The 26,284-nt window shown below is 39.7% G+C and overlaps 1 protein-coding gene across 1 annotated transcript in view; it reads right to left on the bottom strand.

The window, feature by feature from the left end:
• Positions 1-26,284, bottom strand: part of Cmya5 (cardiomyopathy associated 5) — a 92,147-nt gene that overhangs the window by 28,710 nt on the left and 37,153 nt on the right. The window contains exons 2-6 of the mRNA XM_004645750.2: positions 13,663-23,314; positions 10,015-10,110; positions 8,235-8,468; positions 6,649-6,671; positions 2,233-2,351 (exon numbers count right to left, since the gene is read on the bottom strand). Coding sequence (XP_004645807.1) covers positions 2,233-2,351; positions 6,649-6,671; positions 8,235-8,468; positions 10,015-10,110; positions 13,663-23,314 — 10,124 coding nt within the window. The remainder of the gene's footprint in view (positions 1-2,232; positions 2,352-6,648; positions 6,672-8,234; positions 8,469-10,014; positions 10,111-13,662; positions 23,315-26,284) is intronic.

The following is a 26,284-nucleotide window of genomic DNA, read 5'->3' as shown; positions in this document are numbered from 1 at the left end:
GCTTTCAGTATATTATTCTTGAGCTGAATTTCTAGGATCTTGACTATTATGTCTCAGTGTGTTTTTAATTGGGTTGAGGTTATTTAGCGTTCTGTATGCTTCAGTTACCTGAATGTCAGATTGTTTCCTTATATTTGGGAAGTTTTCTGCTATCACTTCTGCCCATATTTTTTTAATGTCATTTGTATTGATTCCTTCTTTCTCATTGATGCCTGTTAGTCTCACATTGTTCATCTTTGCATCATCTTGCAGGTAATGGATTATTCTTTCCTGCATCCTCGTTGTTTTTAAGAGGTCTTTTCTTACCTTTTCATTAGCTGCACCAGCGTCTTCAAGAACTGAAACTCTGTCTTCACTTTCACTTAAATGGTTTTGCATTTAAAACTCTTTGACTCTGCTTTCATGTGATCTATTTCTTTCCTGTATTGCTCATTCAAGGAATTCATCATTTTTCTAATCTCCTCTATTTTTTTTATTAATGTCTTCTTTAGAAGCAGTTATTAATTCTTTTACTGCAGTGTTTTTTTAAGATTGGGTTTCCTCCCTATGTTTCTGTAGTTGATTCTTTACTTCAGATGCTATGAGTTCTGAGAATTATTTATTTCAGAAAAGAATTCCGCTCTGAGTTCCTCTATAACTTTCTGCTGTTGCTTATTTACTATTGACACTATTAATTCATACATTTGAGCTGCACTAGTAGAAAAGAATTCCACTCTGAGTTCCTCTATGACTTCCTGCTGTTGCTTATTTACTATAGACATTATTAATTCATACATTTGAGCTGAGCTAATGTCCTCTGCACTTGTTTTGGATGAGCACTGGGTTTCCTCCATATGTTTCTGCATTTGATTCTTTACTGCAGATGTTATTAATTCAGGGATTTCTTTTTTCATTTCCAATCTGAGTTCCTCTATACCTTTCTGCAGCTGTTTCTTTATTTCAGAAGCTGTTGATTCATTGCTTTCAGCTGTGTGATTCCCAATTTGTTCTGTGTTAGTGTCCTCTGCACTTGTTATGGGTGGGCTTGGGGTCTGAGATTGCATTTTGCTCCTTCTTGTTGTCTGTAGCACTGTCTTCTGACCTTTGTTGTAGATCTTTGTTGCAGTTATAACCTTAGCACCTACTGAAGTTCAGGGGCAGATCTATAAAGTTTGGATTTATCCAGCTGTGCCTGTAGCTGGAAGCTCTCCCACACACTCACCGGGCCTGGGCTAGGACTGGGTCTATCCTTCTAAATGAACAGCAGCAGGGAACACATTTCTTAAGAACAGATTTGCTCTCATAATCAGAATTTCTTAGTTTGTGATTGCCAGCCTAGTTTAACCCTTCATAACGATAAGAAAACAACCTTTTATTTTGAGACATTTCTATACAAAATCTACCTGAATAAGTGACTGAATTTTTCATTTTACAAAGGGTTGTTGGAGTATTGGGTTTCTGTGCGATTCTTTTTAAGTGGGTTACGTTTGTTTTGTTATCTTTTTAAAGACACAGTAATCTTTTATTAGACACTAAAACTCTTTCTACAGAAATAAAATATAGTTGTCAATATAAACACAACTGCTATCCTTAAGTAATTTTGGAATAACATAGAATCTTTGAACATATAAGAGTGCAGTATGCAGTAAGTAAAACTCAGTAACTGCAACATAGCAGTTTAAAAACATCTACATAAGTTTTATTGTCTTGTTTGTTAGATAGCACACTGAAAAATATTTTGGAGAGCCAGCAGGATGCTTCTGACAGTTGAGTGGAAGGCTCCTGGCTGCAGACCGTGATGCTGAGCTGTTAGTTCTCCAAGATAATCTATTTGACTTAAAAAGGGGGAAAAGGGTTGAAATGAAGGGAGAAAGCCATTCACCAGGAAAAATGAGCTCAACGCCATGGAAACATTTAATTCCTCTTTCATTCTATACCTGACTGCACACAAAAATAAATATTCTTTTATACAGAGAAAAATCTTATTTTTAAACTTGAGAGACAGGAAGGGGAGGGCAGGAGAGGGGAGAGGAGGGACCTCCAACTCCCCATTGCCTTCCTCTGGTCCCCTTCAACCCCAGGACAGCCACAAAGCTCCAACTGGAAATGCAGTTTATCATCGAAATGTGAAGCTGACTTCAGGCTTTAAAATTTTTCAACCAGCCTTTTTCTTCTTCCAATTATAGAAACTTTGTTAAAACAAATGCAAGCTACCAAATTTCATCAAGGTGATAAATAGATTAAAGTGCTCACCAGCCACTTGCTTCAGCATCTGGTCACTTCTGATTGAGGAGTCCTCATAATGCTCGAACAGTGAGAAGGCGGCTGGCATGTTCTCCAGTGAGGCTGTGCTGGCCACAGCAGACAGCAGCCTAGGGAATCAGACTGCCATAAGCTGGAGTACAAAGAGCAGCCCCAGAACACACAGCACCACCTCAAATGAAGCAGGTCTTGGTGCAAGTGGTTCTTATGAGACAAGACCCACGTTGTATCCAGAAAAGATTTGGATTGTTTTGGGAGTCTGAAAAATATAGTTTGTCTAATGTCTAGGCACACTTTGTGTTTCTAGGCAATTTTTAATATTGAAAATTTCATTTCTGTATCCTTAGATTCAAAGATAGTTTGACAGATTATGCAGTCATATATATAAATTTTTTCTATAAAGTGACTTCTAAAAATAATGTCATGTCAATGATTCTGGTTTTTTTTTGTTTGTTTGTTTGTTTGTTTGTTTTTTAATTTCCTAAAGGATACACATTTTCAGAACTCATTTGGAGAATCACATGCTGAAGGAGGTTCTCGCACCTTAACTCCAAGGTTCTGGTCATTTAATCATCCCCAACACAGCCTAGCACTGGGCCAAGGATAGTGTTACATCAGCGGAAGAAGGCAAGGCCTACTACTGTCCTTGAAAGACTAAAAAAGCCACAATTTATAAATTAATAGCTTTTAGAGACTCAAGTCTCTCCTACAAGAAGTAGCAATGGATGCTCTTAGTATTTGTATCAAGGGGAAATGTGGACCTAAAAAAAAACAAAAGGGAAAGAGAAAGAGACAGTTTGCAAAGAATGTGTCTTCAACATAGGCTTTGAGGTACATGAGAAGCTTCTGTGTGCTGCACAGGCCTGGGAGACTTTTCAGCAACAGAGTCCAGTTCAAGGATTGCCTGGACTTCATTCCCAAGAACCTCTGACTTTCCAGAACAGGCCCACCCTGGCCTCCTAAGGTGCCCTTGGAGCTTTATTGCTATGCTCTTGCACAGCCACTTCCTTCACCCACTGTACAACTGTCTCCTCCTCATAGGTTGTGCAGCCTACCCACTGCTTCCAGCCTTCACTCACTTGGTTTCCTCAAAGTTATCACCATCTACTTGAATTTTATCTGTCTGCTTCACCAGAATACAATTTACATGCAGGAAAAGACTGTTCAATTCACCACTGCATTGTAAGACAATACATGGCATGTGGTAAGCATTTTATAAACACATTTTTTTAATAAAGTTAAGTTAATAGTTTCATTTTGGTAAGACATCAGGATCTCAGAGGTTGTAGATTTGGGGTCAGTATGAAAGGAGATGACTGTGAGGCATTTAAAGACAGTCTTTTTTTTTTTCCGATTGTTGGATATCATTAAATCCACTAGTGTTTGATGTATGAGAGATAGTTCTAGTCAAAAAGAAGATGACATTTGAACTGGATCTTAAAGAGCACATGGGAGGTTGCTGGGCAGGAAGGAGGCAAGAGTGTCACAGAGAAAGGAAGAGCCTGGGCCCCTGCAGGGCCAGAGGGCAGAGAGGAGACCACAGAGCTGGGCTCTTTCCCATCTGTCTCTTCTAGACAATGAGTGATAAAATGGAAAAGTAGCTGTGGCTTGACTGTGAAGAGCCTTTCAGACCTGCCAAGAGCCTCCATTTATCTTTTAAAGCCAGGAAAGCTCAGAATTATTTCTGCAAAGGGAGTGAAGAAGATTCTGACAAGTATCTAAGAAAGCACCAGAGCACAGACAAGAGAGGCTGTAAGGAGACAGATGAAGTGTAAACTAACGCTTTGCAGTGCAGGGGTAGAAACAACAGACTCAGAATTAACAAAAAGCAGTGAACAATAAGTACACTAAGTCCTCTCAATATACACCATTGCCTAAATGCAGGACTTTACGTAGCACAAAAGCTCTGGCTGTGGGTTCCACAAGATGTTTGAGTTTTTCCTTGCAAACTGCCTGCTGAGTTTTAACATCAGCATATGAAAGGGCTTAGATATAACATCTTTTTACAAGTAGGTCCAAAATGGTTGAAACTCTCTTTTCATTATTATAATACAAAAGAGTAAAATGGAAGAGGAAATGTATTCTCCTTAACAGAAGAGCATTTTCTAAGCAAATGTGTTTTTCAAGATATGCAAATGTTAGTCTAAATATGCTTGACAGTGTTCCTTAATTTAAGCATTTTTGGTGTCAAGAAAAATCACTTAATATACAAGCACTGCCTTTAGAGATTAAAAAAAGCAGCAAGTTCAAATAAACTAAATATTTAGCACATATAGAAAGGAATGCCAGTAACACTGAGACATGGTGGTAAATATGTCTTGAAGACATGAAGGGTGTGTATGTGGGTGCATGTGTGTGTGCATGTGTGTGCATGTGTGTGTGCATGTGTGTATGCATGTGTGCACATGTGTGTGCACATGTGTGTGCATGTGTGTGCATGTGTATGTGCATTGTGTGTGCATTTGTATGCATATCACATGTTAACAGGCTTTCTTTAATTGCTCATATTTTTTCACCAAATCCTTGAATTTTGTTTTTTTTCCCTACAGAAAAATAATAGTTATCCTAGGTGTGTTCTCTTTATGTGATGTGCTGCTTTAGTAAAGATTAATTCATTGTCAACTGGACAAGAAACTTTAATTATAGCAAGAAATTGTTAGGTTAATCACAAAACAAAAGAGATATCATTTAGTATTAAATAGCTGTCAATTCATATTAGCAATATTCCAATACTTAGAAAAGCAAAAACATTCTAGAGCACTATAAAGTAAAAATATTTCACAAATTTTCATGTATCCTTTTCTTAAAAAATCAACCATTACCTTCGTTGAATGGTTGAAGCATGATCAAATAGACATCTATAAATCCACTATATATGGAATGACACTCTAAATCCATATATTTTTGAATAAGAAAAATAATAATATTTAGGAAAATATTTTTAAATAATTTTTTAATTTTTAAAAAATTTAATTTTTAAAGTAAAAATCAGCATCAAGGCTCCAGTATCAGCTTCAAGACCTGGATGGTGCATCTTCCACTGCTCTGTGGAACTGAATGGTATGCAGATGCCTGGGCCTACTCTGGGAACTCTAACACAGCAGTTTCTGGGGCCCAGAGACTTTGGCTAAACAAACTGCAGGTGATTCAGTTTCAGACAGAGGCCAGAGGGCAGACTGCTATGAACCAGAGGTTCTCAGCCCAGATTGTAAATTAGAATCATCTGAGAAGTTTTAAAAATGTCCAGATTATACTTCAGATCAATTAAACTAGAATCTCAGGAGATGAGATTCAGAAATTGGCATTTTCTAAAGCTTCCAGGTAGCTCTATTTATATAAAACATTTATTGATTAACACAAATAATAATACAGAAACTATTTTCATAAAATATGTTAGCAATATTCTGTTGAATACACTTTTGCAGGATTCATCTGAATAATTTCAATTATGTAAAAAGGATTGGATTTCCAAAACAAATCCATTTGTATATATCTTAATATACCACACATGCAATTTTCCAATTTTACTCTATGCAATTTCACAATTTGAACTGCTATGAAAATAAATTGAAGATAATATTTACAATTTGTAAATTGACATTTAAAATTACATTAAAAGATTAAACATTAAGTTCAACCTGTAAGAGAGACCTCAATTTTCACAAGGGGACAAATGAAAAAAAAGGGATCAACATGAGGATTTTCACATCGTGTGCTTCAAGAGCTAACCATGGGCTAAGGTACAGCTCAGTGGTAGGGCCTTTGCCGGGCTTAAGGGAGGCCTGGGGTTTAAGCCCCAGCATCATACACACAAAAAGAAAAACATGTCTATGTTTTTCTAAAACTTTTCTATTTCTTGTTGAATGTTTTGCCTTTCTAAAGAATGAAGACTCTCTTAGACTAAATGTTAAATATATCAACAAAAACAAAAATCAAGAGTAAAATCCCTTTAGTTTAGCTAAGCAAAAGAGAAGTGTATGATTATCTTTTGAACAGAGGTGAGGGAACATGCTATTTAGATTATATAAGTCACAAGATTAGCAGACAAGGATGATTCTTTTAGATACTCACATTTAACCAATAAGTCTAAGTTGTGTACAAAAATTTTGTTTGCAGTGATGGAGGGATGGTCTAGATAAGACTTTGAAAAATACAGAATACCTCTCACAGAAGCAGTTAAAATCTACATTATGATAATTTTTATTTAGCTAAAGCCCATGCAATTTGCTTTCCAACCTGTCATTTAGTTTTTAAAAGCACTATGTCTAACAGTGAAAATTTAGTAGCTGCATAGATGGATTTTTAATTGACAGTTTTTTAAAAAAACATCAAGATATTAAAAATAAAGCATCCAGTCATGCTATAGTCCCACTCGCCAGAACATTGTGCATGTTTCATATACTGTACCTTTCATTGATTTCCTCAAATGACTTATGGAGCAGATGAAAATGAGGAGAGAGAGAGAGAGACAGAGAGAGAGAGAGAGAGAGAGAGAGAGAGAGAGAGAGAGAGAGAGATTAACAACAAAAAGAAAAACCAACCAAGAGCTTTAGAACCACAAAGTTGGAAAACAGTCTTCCTCCCCTTCCCTGGCCCCAGGAAATGCAAGCTCAGGCCAGTGTCACTGCCTGCGGGGTGGACAGGGCTGAAGGGGCTTCCATTCTCAGTCCCTTCACTCTCTGATCAGTGAGGCTGGCAATGGGTTGTTTGTACTCTGCTTCTCTCTATTTATTAAAAAATGGTTTGGCCTCCAGAATAGATTCTCTGGGGGTTGGGGAGATAGCTCAGTAGAATAAGCACTTCCCTGACATGCTCAAGGCCTTGAGTTTAATCCCCGGTTCTGAAAAAAAAAAGAAAGAAAAAGGAAAAGAAAAAAAAACAGAATAGATTCTCTGAAAAAAATGACTTAAATTTGCATATATATATAATATATATATAAATAATGTGATTATCTCTCAGTAGTTACACCTTCTCAGTGCTTTTTTTTTTTTCCAGTTTTTCTAGAATGACGACATATAAGGAAGAATTTTTTCAATCTGCTACTTCTAGAGCAAAGGAAATATTCTTATCAAACAAAGATAAGGTTCTTGAGGAACACAAGCACTTCATTAATGCTAATTTAAAAATATTGAAGCTCTGCCTTAATAAAACATGAAGCAGTCTAATGATTGAGGCTGAGATCTTCTTGAAATGGCCAACCTCCCCAGTGGGCTAGGAGGGTCTTCTAACAGGAGGTCCCCACCTATCAAAAGGTGACACTGTCACTGGGCTGCCCAGGAGGCTTGAGCTGCCCTCTGGAAATGCATCTGCTTCTTCCTGGTTAATCTTAGCTCTGTGGAAAGCTAGCATCTGCCTGATGTCCTAGAGAATCATGTGGCCTAAAAATCTGACTCTGGAACAATCAAAGAGCACCCAAGGGAATGTCATGTCTACAACTGTTTGCTGGAATTAAGGGACCTTGTCTTCAGGTAGCCACTCGAAGAAATGATACCACAATACTTGAGAGAGGTCCCACAATTTATGGTATCCTTTTGTCACAAAAAGTGTACCAAAATGTTCCTCAGCGTTGGCCAGGCTTTGAAGGAATGGCTCCTGTGAGAAGCCTCTTCTGACACCACAATGGAAAGGAAAAGCCCAGCAGCCAGAGAGAAGATGCCAGTGACCAGGAGATAGGGTGGGAGGATAAGGTTGAAAGACTGTTTCCAAAAAAAAAAAAAAAGAAAAGAAAGACTGTTTCCATTCTCTCTTAGACAAATCCCTGTCCTGTATGACAAGATGGCCTGACTCCATGAATCTTTCAGCTGGACCTGGGCATTGGAACTCCTAGGATTTGTGGGGAATTTTCTGGGGTATCCTGTTTGCCCAGATAATTCTAAAATGGAAGATTTATACAAGCCCCATACAGTAATATAAATAATTTTGAGGAATGTTGAAAGATGATGTTTGAGAGTAGACTTGTAGCAGAGTGGGTGCCTGTCACACCCAGTTCTTACTGTCAGGAACACAGTCTCATCAAGCTCCTCTGCCTCCCTAACGATGGCCTCCAGGGTGTCCTTGGCGGTGTCCATGCTCTGCAGAAAGCGAACCATCTGTTCATGAAGAAACTCCATCTTCTTCTTTTTCACTTCCTCAAAACTCTGGGTTTTCTCATCATACTGTGCCAAAACTTTCTTCATCATCTCTTCATTCTGTTCTTCTAGCCTCTTCTCCTTTTTGGTACAGTTTTCCTAGAAGGAGAAAAAAAAAACACTCCTGAATGAAACAAGAAATGCATCCCTTTTCTCCTCCTTCTTTTTTTTTTTTTTTTAAAGAACTGACAATCAGTACCTCAATAAAAAAAAAATCAGACTTTTAGATTTTTAGACTGTGCAATTCATATTTAATTAATATTAGATTTCTAACCTACCAACCACCTTCACCACAATTAGCTGTGCAATAGAACCAGCTGTAAGAGTACCATCCAGAAGATTTTAGATATTGAAATCCCAAAGCACGGGGTTGGGGGGTGGATTTGTATGGAAGTCTTATTCAGCTGTATTCCACACAATAAAACTTGAAAATGGCACTGGAGCAAGCAAGAATCTCAGGTCACCAGGTGGTGGTAAGGGTTGGTGCCATTTCCTGCACTCCGCTAAGATCACAGTGTGAAAGAGGGAGATGCCAGGATACTGAGCAGGTCCTAAGTTCCCAAATGTTCTGGTGGAGGGGGGGGGAGCAATTTCTTCTTTGTTACACAACTGGACAACCTAGATCTCGGGGCTATCCTCATCAGCAGAGTTAGTGATAAGGTGATCATATAATTTACTCTCTAAAAGCTGTCCTTTCAGATTTTATTATTTCTCTGATATGAAAAACCAGAAATGTAAATAAGAACCAAAATGTATATTAGATATTGTTTAAAAAAAAGGGGGGGAATGTTCAAATAGGGACTGGAACAAGGGAAAGAAGAGGTAGAATGAAGGAAGGAAAAGTAAAAAAGTGAGAAAAGGAAAACATGAAAACAACTTTTTAAATGGAGAAGAGAAGGGGTTAAAGAGAGTAGGGTAATGAGGCAAAAAGCCAAGTTCTATCATGTACAGGTATAAATTTTCTATGATGAATGTGATCATTCTGTATATCTAAAATGTACTAATGAAATCTAATTATAAATAAATAAAAGCAATCATTTGGCTCTGGCCTCTGCCAGCCTTGATTGATGGGGAGCTGCTGGGCCCTCTCTGCACAGGCATGGAGCATCACTACCTGCTCCCTTCACTGTGTGGGGTACTCAGCAGCAGCCAAGAGGGGTGAGTTCATGAGCACAGCTGCCCCGGGAGTGGCTCTCTGGCCTGGGCACAGGCCTGGCAGTGCCTCCCAGCATCTCAGCAGGGCTATCGCAAGAAGAGCCAGAAAAGCAGGACAATGTACTGAACTCTAAGTCTCCACATTTTAGGTACTAACTGAAGCAATAACACCTACATCATATGGATGCTGGAGGATTAAATTAGGTAAATATGTAAAACCCTGAATAGAGCAAGTGCCCACAACTGAATGTCTATTGTGCCAGGCAAACTCTCAATCCTTAGACATAAAGTAGCATCCAGCAAGACACCAAGTACTCTCACTCTGAAGGGAACAAAACCAGAAATGATGAGTAGTGCAAGTGCATGTGCACATTCATTCTCTCTCTCTCTCTCTCTCTCTCTCTCTCTCTCTCTCTCTCTCTCTAATTCAAATCCTTTTAGCTCAGAATCATTTACTTAAAATAAGGGAAAAGGGATTATGTTAACTTACCTCAATGGTATTAAAAAAAGATTCAATCTCACTAACAAAGGCTTCAATCCTCAAGGATTTTTCTTGTAAATTTTCAAGAAATCCTGCTAATTGAACCTGCAGAAAAAAAATTATAGTATCCTTAATACATAACACCTAGGAAAAGAACTTCAAGCAGTGGATTCCGACTTCCTTATAAGTCTGGTATATTTGGTGAAAATTACATGTACCATATTCAACTAGGAAATGTTTGAATTATTTTTGCTGCTTCATCTACATTGATTATAGATAATTCCGTAAGAAAAACAAGAAATTTGTGAGTGACAGCACCAAAGCAACTGCAGAAAGACAGTTATATAATATATGAGAATCCTAAAATATAAATAAAGAGCAAAACAAATGATAGATAATAGGAAACAGGAACAAAGATCTTTAGCAAGCAGGAAATGAACCAAGAAAGGGAGGGAGGGTTGAAGGAGGAGAGCAAAAGGGGACTTGAATTAAAATGAGTTATGTACACATACCAACTCCATATGAGGAATGCAATTGTTACGCACTGCAAACATGTACTTAAAAAAGTTAAAATCAGTGAAAAAGGAAAGACAGTTTATCTTCTCATGCAAAAAAAAAAAAAAAAAAACCACTGACTTCTTGGGAAATTAGCAAACTTACTTAAATGAGCTACAGATTTGAATGCCCTCTCTTTAGTAAAGCCTTGTTCTACTTTCCACTGTTCACAGCCCACACCTGGGGCATCAGGCACACAGGCAGGCCTGGCTTTGCAGAGGTGATGGGATCCCGTGTACCAAATGCTAGGAACTGCCTACTAAATGGACACAAGCATCCTAAAGACCTTCTTGAGTTAAATGAGTTAAAATACTCAACTAGAAAATGAATGGGGCAGTGAGAAAGGATGGTACCTACATTAACCAGAGTTATCAACCTAGCAATAGTGTGCCCTGCTAGGAAAAAACAAAACAAAACAAAAAAAAATTCACTGTCTGATTCAGTCTCCCATCAAACAAGGAAGATGTTGCATGAAGGAAGTACCTTAAGGATCTGCCGCTTGTCCCTCCAGTCCCTGCTTCTAGAATCTCCCAGACCCAGTTCCCATGCTGCAGCTGCGCACTTTCCTCAGACACTTCTTACATGTGCACATTTTCTTGTTTCTTCTCTAGTTCTGGAATATTCTCCAGCCTTTGACTGCTAGTAGGGCTCTCTCATTTAAGACTGAGCTAAGCATTGAGCCTTAGAAACACCTTCCACAGCCCTCCCCATCCATCCATGCCAGGAGCGCACTCTATGCCTTGATCTGGGGAACCTTACAAATCCACCCTCCTCTTGCTTCTTACTCTTGCTGTCAGCTGCACTCCTGGCAGACACCAGGAGGTCATTATGTACTGAGAAGGAAGCAAAGGCATGAATCAAGGAAGGGAAGATGGGCCAACAGGGTGACAGGCCTGGAGGAGAAGCGAGGACTGAGTTTATCATAAATGCAGCATCAGCTCCTGAAGAGGTTCAAGACACCCTCTGCAAGAGGCTTGAGAACTCTCAAGGCACAGCCTTTTTCAACTGATTTTTTTTTAAGTTGCTGATCAATTTTTAGTCTTCATAGATATCTTCTATTTATTTATTAGGTTTTTTTTTTTTTTTTTTTTTTTTTGCAGAACCGAGGATTGAACTCAGGCCCTTGTGCTTGCCAGGGAAGCACTTATTCTACTGAGCTATCTCCCTGGCACCTTCATAGTTATCTTAATGAAGTGCAAGCACATGCCCCTGGATGCAGTTGGTTTCCACTTTCTGCTCACATCATTTAGAAAAGCTTAAAAAAACAAAAATAATGTTTTTAAGGCAGGAGATACTTCTCTTTATGCCTCAAAAATGTTGATGGACAGTGTGAGACAGTTATTTTTTAATTTCTAAAACTCATATGTAAAATATAAAGACAGTTGGAAAATCCAGTCTTCTTTCAGCTAGTAATGCAGTAATGATCAGAAACCCCACAGAATGGGTCCTCTCACTGGAGCTCATGTGACTGATATTTGTGCTTTCACAAAATTTTGCCTATTGGGGGTTGGAGAGATGGCTTGGCAGTCTAAGCATCTGCTTGGCAAGTGCAAGGACCTGGGTTCAATCCCCAGTACTACATGCTGTTCCAGCCCTGGAGCCCACTATTAGTGGTGGTGCACTCCTGTAATCCCAGGACTGGGGAGGCTGAGACAGGAGGATCACCATGAGTCTCTGTGCTGTATAGTGAGACCTTGTACCAAATAAACAAAAGATTTTAAAAGAAAAGAAAGTTTTAAAAATTTTGCTTATGCCCTGTTTTGTTTTGTTTTGTTTGTTTGTTTGTTTTGTTTTGTTTTTTAGAAACAATCTCATTACGCAGTTCAGGTTGGCCTAAAACTCACTTATGTAGCCCCACACTGGCCTGGAATTCATGGCAGTTCTTCTAAGCCTCAGCCTACCAAGTGCTGGGATTATAGGTACATGCCATCATGCCCAGTGCTTCCAAATGTTACCAGGAAAAAACTTCCAAAAAATTTTACCAGGAAGAATGGAATCAGTATCAGACAAATTGAGAAGGATTAACTTAGTAGGAAAAAAATGCCAAGACTAATTTGTTTTGTTATTTAATCAAAATAGTCTGACACTTATTTATTAGCGACTGAATTGAATGATAAATAGAAATCACTACCAATAGCAAGACACTGAGCCACACAATCTAAACACAAGATCAAAAACACTAGCTCTGGCATTGACAGACCTGAGTGCCAATCCCAGTCTGGCCTCCATGACTGTAGCAAATCACTTACTCTCTGAGCTCATTTCATTATCTGCAAATTGATGGCACTGACTTGACAGGGTTGTTTGAGAATTAAAAGTCATCCTGTATAGAAAGAACTTAACATACTGGCATACCATAAATGCTCAACTCTTCTGGTTGCTTGCTAATTTTCAAGGATATCCTGAGTGCCAGTGGGAAAAGGGATTAATGATACAGGATCAGGGAGACCAGTCAGAAAGTGACTAAAAGGGTACACGGGAACCTAAATGTTGCTTCCAACTGCATCCCTAGGAAGACAGACAATTTATATCCACACACATAAGGATATGCTCAGTGACTAACTGTATATAGAGGTTAGGATCCTATTGACGCTGCCAGAGACAATGTAGTTTCTGTTTATATCATAAATTTTATAAAAATCAGAATTAAAATCTTACATGAGTATTTTATGTCTTATAATAAAATTTCTCTATGTGATATATGTGATTATTTTAAAGAACAACACTACAGATGGCAGAAAATAAGTTGTATTTTATATTTAAATGTATATTATTAAATTTAAAATTGTGTGCTATTTTTATAATGTTGAGTCCCTGCTATAAGATGACAAGCCCCCAAAGTCAGTGACCTTATGTTATTTCTTGGTATCCCCCAGGACCTAGAAAAATGCCCAACACAGAGTACATACTCAATAAATACTTGTCAGGCCAATCTCAACTAAATTCTTGAGGAAATATTCTCAGTTTGCTTTCAGACTATTCTCCATAAAGATGAATGTATCAAATATTGGTCATTTTTTTAAATCAGAAAACTAAAAGTAAATATAGTTTTCTTTTAAAAATATAAATCTATTTATATATTATGATTCAGAGTTAACTTGCCTTAACAGCACTGATAGCTGTGTCAAGCGTTGAAACCTCATGATCTTTGTGGGTGCCAAACACCTTGTCCATTGTAGAAATTAGGCTTTTGCAGGTGTAGCAGTATGTGTCAATCTGGGACTTTCTCGGTTCCTTTTGTGCCTTCTCGCTCACTAACTCTGATGACAATTGGTCTTGTGCTGTCCTCTTTCTACCTAACTCATTCTGGTCAGCAGACATAGTCTGTTCTGCCTCAGTGAGAAATTCACATTTCCCGAGGTGTTCAAAGGACTCCTTCCCCTGAGGCAACATGCCTTCCTGTGCAGATTCTGAGCACAGCTCATCTGATAGAGTGCCCTGACTAACCACTTCATAATTCAGGGATTCAGCAAACTCATACTCATCCTGCACAGGGCTGTTTCGGAGCCACTCTTCACTTGGTGTGGGTGGCACCAGCATTTTAGGTTCTTCTTGTGATGTCTCTGGAATACAAGCTGCACCTGATGCAAACCCTTCTTCTGTGAAGGACACTTGTGTTGGAACATTCTGACTGACCTCTGGGCTTGTGTTTCCTGTCTCATGACCTTCACTGCTCACTTCAGCAATACTCTCCAAAACATTGCAGCTGTCTTGAAATGGAACCGCATAGCTTAACTTCTGGTCAACTGCACTGATCTCCTCGACAATGGGAACCGTCCTCTGCACTGCTGTTTCATCAGAGGTCTCCACATGGCCTACAGATTTTTCTCTGTAAACAGCCTTCTGTTCTTTCAGACTCTTTTCCCAAAGAGCAGCTCCAGATTTCCTCCAAATTTCCCCCTCTGAATCTATCATTTGATATGAATCATTCCTACCAACTGGTTTTTCTTCTAGACCTTGGCCTTGGTCCTTCTGCGTTACAGATGTGTCATGGAGGATGTCATCTCTGAGTATATACTTCTCAAAATATATTCCTGTTCCATCATCAGTGTCAGAATTTCTGCTTGGAAATGATGCCTCAGAATTCACACTGTCACCTTCAGAAGCTATCTCCTCTTCTTTCTTTTTCTCCCCAGCTACCTCTTCATACAGATCCTTATATAGAAACGCAAGTGCGGGTGGCTCCTGCAGGAGTTCAGGATTAACAGCTTTAATGGTGGTTGGAAATATCTGGGTTCTGGATAAAACCCCTTCCTCAGAACCAAATAAAGGCATCCCAGGCAACCTGGAGTCCACATCTCTAGTTACGCTCTTTGAAGCATTTCTGTCAGCTGATTTTTGGGTAACCAAAGGCTTTTGTATCCCTGGCTGAGATAACTTGCTGTGGTCCTTTTCTGGGCCATAAAAACTTTCGTCTAATTTCACCAGGTCATATGCATGTTCTAGAGCACCTTCCTGTGAACTTTCTGGAAAAGTGAGTATTTCTTCTGTAGCTCCTTTTGAGAGCACTTCTTTCATAGTTAATTTCCATGGAGCTTCCTGTTTTTCTGGACCTGGGGAGATGTTATAATCAATCAAAGTATATTTTTCAAAGTAATCCTCTTCACTAGGAATTGTTGACTGACTGAAAGCTAAATCACCAGTGTCTGAGTCCAAGGATAGCTTCTCTTTTGTAACATGAGCTCCCTTTCCTTCATCCTCCTTCAACGGTGTAACTTTTCCATCAGAATCTTCCATCTTACCCTGTAACATTTTATGGCAAACAATTGCCTCACTATCATCAGAAAGGGCTATAGTCTTAAGTGAAGCTTTGTTTTCTAAATACTCTAACTTGTCTTGCATTTGTTCACTTTCTTCCTCATCCACTGAAGGAATAAAGGCAGGTGCATGAATGTTCAATATCTCACACCCTTCAGAAATTATACTGAAGGCACTCTTCTGATCTTGTGAAAGGCCAGCTGGTTTACTAGTCACTGTGGATTCCACATCTCTTGCATATGTATCTTCAGACTCCTTGGACATTTCTGTGGTAGAAGCCATCTCAGCAGCTGTGCTTCTTGATGCACTAATTATAAATTGGGCATAGTTGCTCACTGCTGAAGAGACTGGTTCATATATGTGAGCATCTTCCATAGTCTCCAGCTGGTGCTTTGAAAGCAGAACAGATTGCTCCAATATCTCAGATGGGTGATCTTCAGACATCTGAATGGTGTGGCCTGTAGGATGACCTGGAGTCAGTACTGATGATGGCATATCTTGTTTCTTCTCTGTGTTAACTTCTGGACAAACTTCTGGAATATGGCTTTGTGATCTTATAGATGATAACAAATATGGTGTCACTTCTAGGCTCTTTATATCATCAGAATGATGACCTACAGTTCTTTCAGGGTCTCCATGTAAAGATGATTGCCTCACCCTTTCTTTTGTGGTGTCTACTAAACCACCTGTGGACAGCTGTGACACTGTGAACTGCCCCCTTTCCTCTCTGTGATCTGGTGTATCTCTGCTTGGCTTTTCTAATATCACATTTTCTTCCAGAGGTAAAGGATGCTTATTAATTTCATCATGATAAGGAAGATTCACTGATCTCAAAATCTTGGTTTTCTTCACAAAACTTTCATTTTCTTCTACCAGGTATGGTTGGCTTTCTACCACTTTTCTTTCTTTGACTTCTGAGTGAGCCTCTGAAAGCACACTTCCTGGTTTTTCAGTAACTGATGTTGTTTTAATTAACAAAAATGATTGTGTTTCACTTGAAGAACGAAGAGAAGAGATGGCTGGCTCTTTAGGCATAGACCTGGCCACATTCAGAGAACAAGGCTGATTTTCCTGCTCCTTCTTTCCTTCCAAAAATGCCTCTGCCTGCTTTTCTTCTCCTTTCTTCTCCTCAGAACAAACATTAATTTTGGCTCTTTCCCTATACTCTTCATTTGGATACATGTGCTCTAGCCTAGCAGCAACCTCTGATTCTTCTAATTTAATAGGTCTATATTCTTGTGTCATTTGTGCTTTCACTGGTTCTTCACTTTTGCTAAGCCCTAAGGAGGATACCACTTCTTGTTTGTCTGCCAGGCCATTTTTTCCTGTTAAGGTATACGATCCAGTTTCCAAGTTATTTTTCTGCTCCACTGGGCTGACGAGCCTGAGTTTTACTCCCTCTTCAGAAAGTTTCAAGGAAGTAGGTTGGGGAATTTCTTTCTTTAACCTGTCCTCACTAAGATCAATTAAACTACCTTTTGAGTCTGCTACTGGTAAAAGTATTGGCTCTGGCTTCTCTGATTCCTTTGTGACATTTTTACCTGTGACATTGAATGAATCTGACTTTAGCTGTTGTGACGTCTTATTTACAATGTCAAATGAACATGATTTTTCTTTTTGATCACCACTTGGTTCTTCTTTAAGGATAGAAATATTCCAGTTAGATGGAGCAGCTATTGCAGGCTTCTGGTATCTCTTACTGTCAGTAACATCAGAAAGAACATCTTTGGTTTCCTCCATAACCAATTTCTTATTTGGTTGAATTCTGAGATGTTCCTCACTATCAGCAGAAGTAACTAAGTTTATGCCCATTTCCTCTGAAGAGTCTGGGATTTTGTTCTTCCTATAATCTTCACTAGACACCTCTGTTAATGAATGATTAGCTGGTTTCTTCGTTGAATTAAAATCAGTAGGAGTTTTAGGCTCTATCACAGTCACTGCTTTTTCTGCAGAGAGACTTTGTTGAATATCTAAATCTTCTTTTTCAGCAACTTTATCATCTGAGGTGCTTGATCCAAAAAGTAAACTGGACATCCATGATTTGAAAGAGGAAAGTCCTTTCTTCCCCTTTTCCTCGGGAAGCCTTTGTTCGGCCACTTTTGGCTTCTCATGCAGTTGCTGTTTGAATTCAGGTGCCTCTGAGGGTTGAGGTTCTTCTCTGGCCTGGATTGAAGGGATGGATCTTGTTTGGGTTGTTTGGGTGTGTATATTCACTTCAGATGCTGATTTCCTTCCCTTGGCAGCCTCATCTATAATCTTTGATGGAACCATTTTTGATTCTTCTTGTGGCTTCTCTTTAAGTAATGAAGGGGTGCTCCTCTGTGCTTCTTTCTCACTGCACAGAGTTGGTTCCACAGCTTCCACCAGGAAAGGGGATGCTTTGACAGGAGAGAGGATAGTTTCCAAATTCCTTGGTTCTGCTGATGGACCAGACACTGGCTTCTGGGTAGACATTTCAGGAGGTAGTTTGGCTTCTTCCTGGAGGCTTTCTTTGGAAGTCCTGGAAAAGTCTGTGTTTGCTCTCGCCAATATAAAACTTTCACTCTCCATAGGAGGATGGATATGCCCCTTCTGTGTGTTTCTTTCCAAATTTCCAGCTGGACCTAGAGGTTTTGGTTCTTGGACCCCCTTTATTTCTTCAAAAGAGTAAGTTTCAGTTGATAAGTTGTTTGTATTACCCCCAGACATGCCAGGAATGGATGATGGTTCTTCTAATGGGGAATGAGATTCTTCCACAGCCTGGGGCAGAATGTGTTTCCCAATTCCATAAGTGTGATCCTCATCTGATGGCGCAGCCTCAAGCTGTTGCATCAGCAGATCACCGGGACTTGAGAATTCTAGCTGTGCAGGCTCAGTTGTATCAAATGATTGGGACTGTTCCCAAGGCAAGTTGTCTTTCATGAATGGCAATTGTTTAATATTTTGATCTGGCTTATCTTCAAAAGAGCTGCTCTTATCAGACAAATCAACAGCTTCATCTGAATAAAGTACTTTTTCAGGTTTCTTTTGTTCTACATGGAAGTCAGAAGAAGCAATCTTTGATGGTTCCATAGCAGACACAAAGAGTTCCCTGTTTTCTTTATTTTCTTCTCCTCTGCTCCAAATTTCAGTTGGACCCTTCTCAAAAACAGAACCCTCAGTATCAGATGTAAGAGATGTTACTGGCTCTGTGTCCACAGATCTAGTCTGTCTGCCCAAACCATCAGTAAGTTCTGGCCGAGCCTTTGGTGATTCAAATACTTGATGTGGCTTATCTTTCTTCTCTGATTCCAAATGGAGTACTCCTGGAGCAAGATCTTGTATTCCCAACAGAAAAGCCCCATGAGCTGCAGAAGTTGTATTCCATAATTGTTTGTTGTTGTCATCCTCAAGGGTAGGTAGTGGTGGAACTAAGTCTTCTGGCACTAAGTTTTCAAACTCGGGAGAAGAACTTGTAATTACTTCATTTTTGCCTCCTGGAACTATGTTTTCAGGTGCAGATGACACAGTGTGTGATGAAAGAAGTCTAGTTTCTTCTTTCTCAATCCCACTCCCCAGCCTGAGTGAAAGGACAAGTTCAGGCTTTGGTACTTCTGAGGCAAAAACTGAATTCTTTTCTTGTGATGAAACCAAATGTGTAGAGTCAAGGGTCACAGACAATGAAGCACCTTGTTTATCTTCTTCCCTTGCTCCCTCAGACACAGCTGAATGCTGAGGAAATGACATTTTGGTTACTGGCAAGCTAGGTTTCACTTCTCCAGTGTCTACCTTTGACAAAATAGAGTGCTCTGAGATAAAGCACACAGTTGGAGGCGAATTTGTTTCGATTTCCTCCTCCTCTTCTGATGGAACCAAACCTTTGGATGCAAAAGTTTCAATTCGAGAAGAAGCATTTCTAATTGCTACCTTTTCCTCTTCTTTAAGAATGGAATGCTCATCTATATTTTTGCAGAGTACAGGCAAACCACTTCCTAGCTCCCCCTTCCCTACTTTTGTTGAGACTGGATGTTTTTCTATAGGGGTGGCAGGAGATGAATTTGTCGCGATGTCTTTTACTAATGTGGTCAAGTTTGAATCACACTCAGTTACAGATGTGGTTGTCAAGGGGCTGAGCTCCATTTCTTTCTTTATTCCTTCTGACAAAGATGGGAATGTTGGTTCACGTGAACCGTGTTCAACTTCCTTTTCTTCTCTGGATGAGGTTGAATGAAGCTCTCTTGGTATTTTGGAATCATATTTCACTTCCGTTTTCACTCCAGATAAAATCTCAGGTCCAGATATAGAGCTTTTCTTTGGAGGTGAGTATGCTCTGACTACTTCAGGCTTATTCTTTGACAACATGCTCTGTTCTAGTTCAGAAGGCACAGTTGGAGCTAAATTGAGCTTGATATCCTTCTTTGGCTCATCTACCAACTCAGGCAAAACTGAATATTTTATCTCAGACCCTGGAACATTTGGAGGCTGAGGATCCAGTTTTTGATCCTGTGACACATGTGCTACAGCTTCTTGAGAATCAAGCACAGTTTCTTCCTTTCTGACTTTTGACAAAGCCATCTGTTCATCTGTAGCTTTCACAGTGAGTGATGCCTTGGGTTCCTGTTCTTTTTTAGTTGCACAGACTGAATCAAGTGAAACTGAATACTGAGACATAGGCAAAACAGGTTTGGGTTCTTCCTTTGCCATGGATGATTGTATGTTTGAAGCAGCTTGAGTTGTAGCTGCTGATGAATTAGCTTTCATTTCTTCCTGTTCTGATCCATTAGTTAAATATGGTGGAACCAAATCTCCAGACTCAGGCTTTGGAGGTGCTTGAGTTTTCTGCTGTTGTGCCAAAATGAGATATTCTGATACAGACGTTGAGAATGTTTGAACATTTGGCCTAGTTGCTGCACTGTCTGCTTTGTCCTCTGAGGAAGGAAGGCTTAGGTCTTCAAGTGTAGACATGACAGGACAAGGCTCATCTTTTTGCTTTTCTGATGAATCAAAATACTCAGGGATGGGGGTAACAGCTGTTGATCCAATTTCTTCCTCATCTGCTTCTGAAAAGTAAGAAAATCCTGAAGCAGACCTTACTGTTAAGAGAGAATCTGGCTCACTTTCATTCATTTCTGTTTCTGGAATTCTGTATGGTGGGACTGAAACTTGTGATGCTGAGTCTGAGAAGAAAAGTGCAACATCTTCAGTGTCTTCCTCTGACAAAACACTGTGTCCAGATGGTGATGTTAAGCACACTGGGGAAACACACTCAAATTCTCTTTTTTCTGTTTCCTGAGTTGGGTCAGGAGAAAATGAAAATTCTGACACAAATGCAGAATCTGGAGAAAAGGGTCCAATGTCTTCTTGTTCTGGCAAATTCATGGGTGATGAGGTGCCCTTGAGATGTAAAGGGGATCTTTGGACAATTTCTTCTTCCTGGGACTCTGGTGTTGCATATGGTGGTACTGAAAACTCAGAAGCAGATGTGGAAGAGTGTGAATACTGCTCCATTTCTGTGGTTTCTCCTTCTGATAGGACCACATGTTCAGAGAGGGTGCCTGGAGATGGTGGGGCCTGGTATTCAGCAGTCATTTCAGGTGTGTGGGGTAGGAGAGAGCATTCAGGTACCACAGCCACCTCTGGGGAACATGAGACATCATTTTCCTTCTCTGTTTCTGACAGAATCATGTGCTCAAAACTGTCTTTTAATTTGAATTGGGGCATCTCATTAATTATCTTCTTGGGTTTCTGCGTTGCATTTAGGGGAACTGCAGATTTGGAAGTCAATTTTGAATCTGCTGTGAGAGGTTTACTTGGAAGGCTCTCATTTTCTGAGAGGACATGTTGTGGGGTAGCAGCAGGAGGGAGGGGGCTCTGGCACTCAGAAGTCTGCTCCATCAGTGATGGTGAGAGAGAGCGCTCAGACTTGGAGGCCACAGCTGGATACTGTGACCCAGTGTCCTTCTTCTCTTCTGACAAAATCACGTGCTCAGAAACTCCTTTTGATTTTAATGGGGACTTGTGGTCAATTGTTTTCTTCAGTGACTCTTGTGCTTCATGCAAGGGAACTGAATATTCTGAAACAGATGTGGAATCTGGTGTATGACATCCACTTTCTGAGGCTTCACTTCCTGAAAAGACCATGTGCTCTGGAGGGATAGCAGAAGACAGTAGTGACATGCCTCCAGAAGCCTTCTCAGATGTGGGTGGTGAGAGAGAACTCTCGGATGCTGAGGCCACAGCCAGGGAACAAGGCTCAAACTCCTCATTCTCTCCCTCAGATAAAACTGCACATTCAGATATGGCTTTTGTGTTAGATGGAGAAACTGGCTCAAATTCTTGCTTCTCTAGTTCATTATTCAAATCCTGAGGGACCAAATACTCTGACACAAAAGCAGAGTCAGGAGGAGCAGATTCAGTTTCCTCCATCTTATTCTCAGTTACAGTGAGATGGTCAGGTGGTGCCATTGTCAGTAATGCAGGGATGGGCTCCTCTTTAAGCAGCACCTCAGGGGACAACCGTGATGGGGAAAGCTGCTTAGAAACTAATGTGCTTTCTGGATAATCAAGTTCTATGATCTCTTCTTCCAAATCAGAACCTTCAGGTTCAGGCGAAGCAGCTGTTAGTGGGGAAATTTCCAGTTTATCTTGTTCTGGTTCTTGGAACATGAGTGACTCAAGAAGAGAAATGGATGGCTCAAGCCCAGATTCCTCTCTCTCTCCTTGGACACCAGGATGAATGGGGGCCACGCATCCAGAAGCTGGCTCCATCCTTTCTAATGAAGTCAGTCCTAGTTCTTCCTTGCCTGTCTCAAGGCCTTCCTGGGTAGATGGTGACAGAGCCAGTGAGCCTGTCCCTAGTGAATTCTTCTCTGTCTCTAGTGACACGACATGGTCAGCAGAACCCATGACTTCCTGCATAACTTCACCAACCAAGGCTGAAGAGACTGAAGAGTCCATCTCTGAACTGACAGCTGCCTCTGCCTCCGCCTCAGATTCTGCCTTTGCTGTCTCAAGGAACCCAGTTGCTGATACCTCAGGAGGGAGAGAGAAAGGCTCCATTTCATGGGCTTTTGCCTCATCACCTAACTGTTGTGGCATTGCCTGTGGGGGTCTGAGCGACACATCTTGTTCTGCCATGTCATTACTTGAGTAATGGGAGGCTGTGTGCCCAGGTGCAGATGTGGCTTTTAGGGAGGACTCAACATCAATTTTTTTTCTATCTTCATGACCAAATAATGAGCTCAGAGACTTTGATCCTTTGGAAAGCACATCTCTCCAAGGGGGACCATGCTCTCCCATTTTATCACCTTCTGTGCTTTGGGTGACCAATTTACTTGTTTTGGAAACTATGTTAGGACCACGATTGTCCAAGTCTGGTTCTAGACTAATGGATGCATCTTTCCCTTTCCTGTAATGTATTTCTTTAATGACATAACCCTTAGGCAACGTTCCATAAAATTGCAGAGGAATTAATTCTTCTTTAACTGAATTAAACATCTTAATTTTATATTGTACAGTTCCTATGTAGACTGGCCTTAACACTAATGGTTTGTGTTCTTTGTATATTGCCCCAGTAATAGGGGGAACATTTGAGGTGGTCTTCTTTTTTCTTGTTTTATCATAAAGGCCAAGAGTTGACTTCTCTTTCTCCATGTTTCCTGCCTGGCTTTCTGAACTTAAAGGATTGTCTTTTTTGTTTGATGGAACATCTTGGTGTTCAAAAGAATTTCTTTTTTTGCTGCCTTTCTGATGCAATGGTGGTGAGCCATGCTTTGATTTACGAGTTCTTTTCCTAACCTTTTTAACTTCATCCATGGTAAAGGAAACACTTCCTGGAGGAGAACTCACAGTTGATCCTTCCAAACTACACATTCCAGAAGTCTGGCTCTCTTCTGAGACCCATGGAGTAGAAGATCTACTTGAACTGGTCTCCCAGGTTATTCCACTGTCTTCCCGTTGAACTGCCACCATGGAAAATGTGGGGTTAGATATGATGCACTCCTGCATGGTCTTGCCCTCTTCATCTTGGTCTGATAGCCTATAATATAAAATATTATCCATAAGTATATATTATAATATAATATTCATTTAATTATTATAACAAGTAAATACATTATAGCAAATATAAGATTAATGGGAAATTTAAACATAGAGATCAATGTTGCCAACTATACTAAAAATAGGGATGTATATAAAATAAAGTTAATGGTGAATTTCAGTATTGTTTCTAATGTTCTATTAGAACATTATAAGGGGTTTTTTTTACTACTTATATTCTTTTAGATAATAAAAAATTGAAAATAAAGTTAAAATATTAAACTCAGAATGCCAAGTAAAGTAACAACTCAAGGCCAGAATGACTTACCGTCCCTCAAACTCAGAAACAAAGCTGAGGCTCCATGCAGCTCCTCACCAGGATGACCTGATTGAGGTGATCCTCACTTGGGGTTGCAGTCCTTTATCTCCTGTACCTGTGCCCTCTGTCACCTGTCCCTACCTACTAGCTTTTTACCACAGCACCCCTAGACTCTTTTCCAACTGCTCAGTTAGGATCACATTTGTTTTTTTCTCCCTACCCTCTCCCCATCCTTCCAGACTAGGATTACTCAACATTTTTATCACACTTCTCCTTGCTCAAAAGTCTCAGTACATCTTAATATCTAAAAAAAAAAAAAAAAAGAACTGTTCCAAATCCTTACCTCTCTGATCCCTGACATTATTTCCATGCTAAGTTATGCATGAAAATGTACTGACTTATGTACCATATTTTGTGTTGTTATTTTGGCATATACTCCTACTTAAAAAAATTTACTGTAAAAACATGTGTTGAGGCATGCCAGCGGCAGCCTCATGCATCTCATGCTTACTGTCTTTTGACTACATCAGGTGATGTGGACTGAATGACCTCTACTACACAGGTTTGTATGAAATACATTCTATCAGTTTCATACAACAATGAAATTGCCAAACAATTAAGTTCTTAGAATGTATTCTCACCATCCAGTGGCACTCCATCATAAACAATTCACTATCCAGTAACTATATCATGAGATCTCTGAGTGAGGTTAAACAAAAACTGGTCACTGAATAAATGAGAGCTAACAACAACAACAACCAAAGATGCATCCTACTGTATTTAACTTTCCCCACCTACAGAACAGGGGAAATAACAGAATCTACCTTGTGCGATTGCTGTGAAACATGAAATGCTAACTGAAACTCTTAGACAAGTAGCTAGTGCTTGATAAGCACTATTTGTACTCAACTCCCCATGCAGTTCCTGCCACAGACAGCAAAGTAACCTCTCTGGAGAGGCATCACCCTGGACAGCTCTCCCGTCCCTGTGGAGCAGTGGGCTGTGGCTGCCCCCTCAGCTACCATTAGGGGCCTGTCTGTCTCTTGTTGATCTGTATCACTTTCTTCATCTGGAATTTCCTTTCCCTCTTGTTCATGTGCAATTTTTCTGTTTCTTCATTTAGAATACTTATCCTCCACCTCTACCCTTCAAGGTTTTATTTTAGAATGTCTACCATTACCACTCTTAACCAATGAGGTAGACATGTTTGCCAGTGCTGCATAAACATTAAAATGGAGATTAAAAACTCCAAGGACTATTTCATCCTAGAAATATGGCCACACTTTGAAATAAACCCAAACTAGTGACGGGCTTAAATGTTTCTATTCCAACAGAAACAGAAAATTCTATGTTAAAACCACCAAACATGACTATTAAATTAAGATATTTTTCTAAAAGACACGTGATTAGAATTATGTCCTTTATTAGCCCTTTACTGTCATCCCTTATATCAGTGTTCTCAACTCAGACACTTCCAAATCCTCTGTGGGGAGATTTTTACAATTGGAACCAATCCACATCCCTCTGAAGAGCAACTCTTATTTAATGTGCAAGTGTGGAGTCTGGGCATTGCCATGTTCTTATGTTTCAAAAGCTTCCAGATGACTTCAGTTTGCATCCATAGTTGAAATCCTAGATCTAAAATTTAGATAGCACATGTTCCTTGCTTACTGTGAACCCTTCCCTGTGTGTTAGCATTGGCTGAAGATGAGGACCACAAGTCCTTGCAGGTACATTCTACTCCCCTTTGCTAAACTTCACTCTGCAGCAGTCTCAAAACAGGAGATTCTGACTGTGCTGAGACCTTGATCTCCTTCCCAGTCATCACAGCAGCCTGGAGCCCAGGGCCACAGGCCTGGGTAGCCAGTAGCTTCATCCATCCATACCAGAGCACTACAGATAACAGCAATGTATGTGATTGTCTACATGCTCTGAATGCAAAGAGCTTGGAAGCAATGGGAAGAAATAAATTCCCCATTTTCTGGCAATTCTGTGCTCCCTCATTTGTTTTGGTATTGAGCTACTGAACTTAATTAGTAACTAATTGTGGTCTTGGACTGAATCATACTTAGAACTGTTTTAGGTCTTTTTTTTTTTCAGGCTCTATTACATACCAAATTAAAGTTGTTGCTCAGAATTTTCAACTCATACTACCCTCCCTTTTTGTGTCACTTAACAGAAATAGGATGAAATTGAAAATTAAGGTTATAACACACATCTGGAAATTCAGCATTAGGAATGACTGTGACTACAGCAGCATTATAAAAGCAATTATAAATTCAATTTAGAGTCCATTATGGATTGTAAACTCAGTGTTCCCAAGCAGAGACATTTTCATTACTAGCTAGCATGAGGTCATGGGTGCTGAGTAGAACACTGAAATGGTGGTCTTAGTAATAGAGCTCTACTGAGGCAGAGTTAACCAACCATCTGCTTATTTGTTAACTCATTATTTCTGCATTTAGTAAACTTTTATTAGGTTTAAATAGTAAGAATGCAAATACAATGACATAGAACTTTCTTTAAAGAAATTCAAATCTATTAAGAAGACAGGCCCATCACCTGAGGAATGGTTGAGAAAGATGTGGTATTTTTACACAATGGAGTATTATTCAGCTATTAACAATGATAAACTGCAAGCCTTTATATTGA

Source organism: Octodon degus, unplaced genomic scaffold (assembly GCF_000260255.1).
Source record: "Octodon degus isolate 3935 unplaced genomic scaffold, OctDeg1.0 scaffold00238, whole genome shotgun sequence".
Lineage (NCBI taxonomy): Eukaryota > Metazoa > Chordata > Mammalia > Rodentia > Octodontidae > Octodon > Octodon degus.
This window is presented reverse-complemented; position numbering and strand designations above follow the sequence as displayed.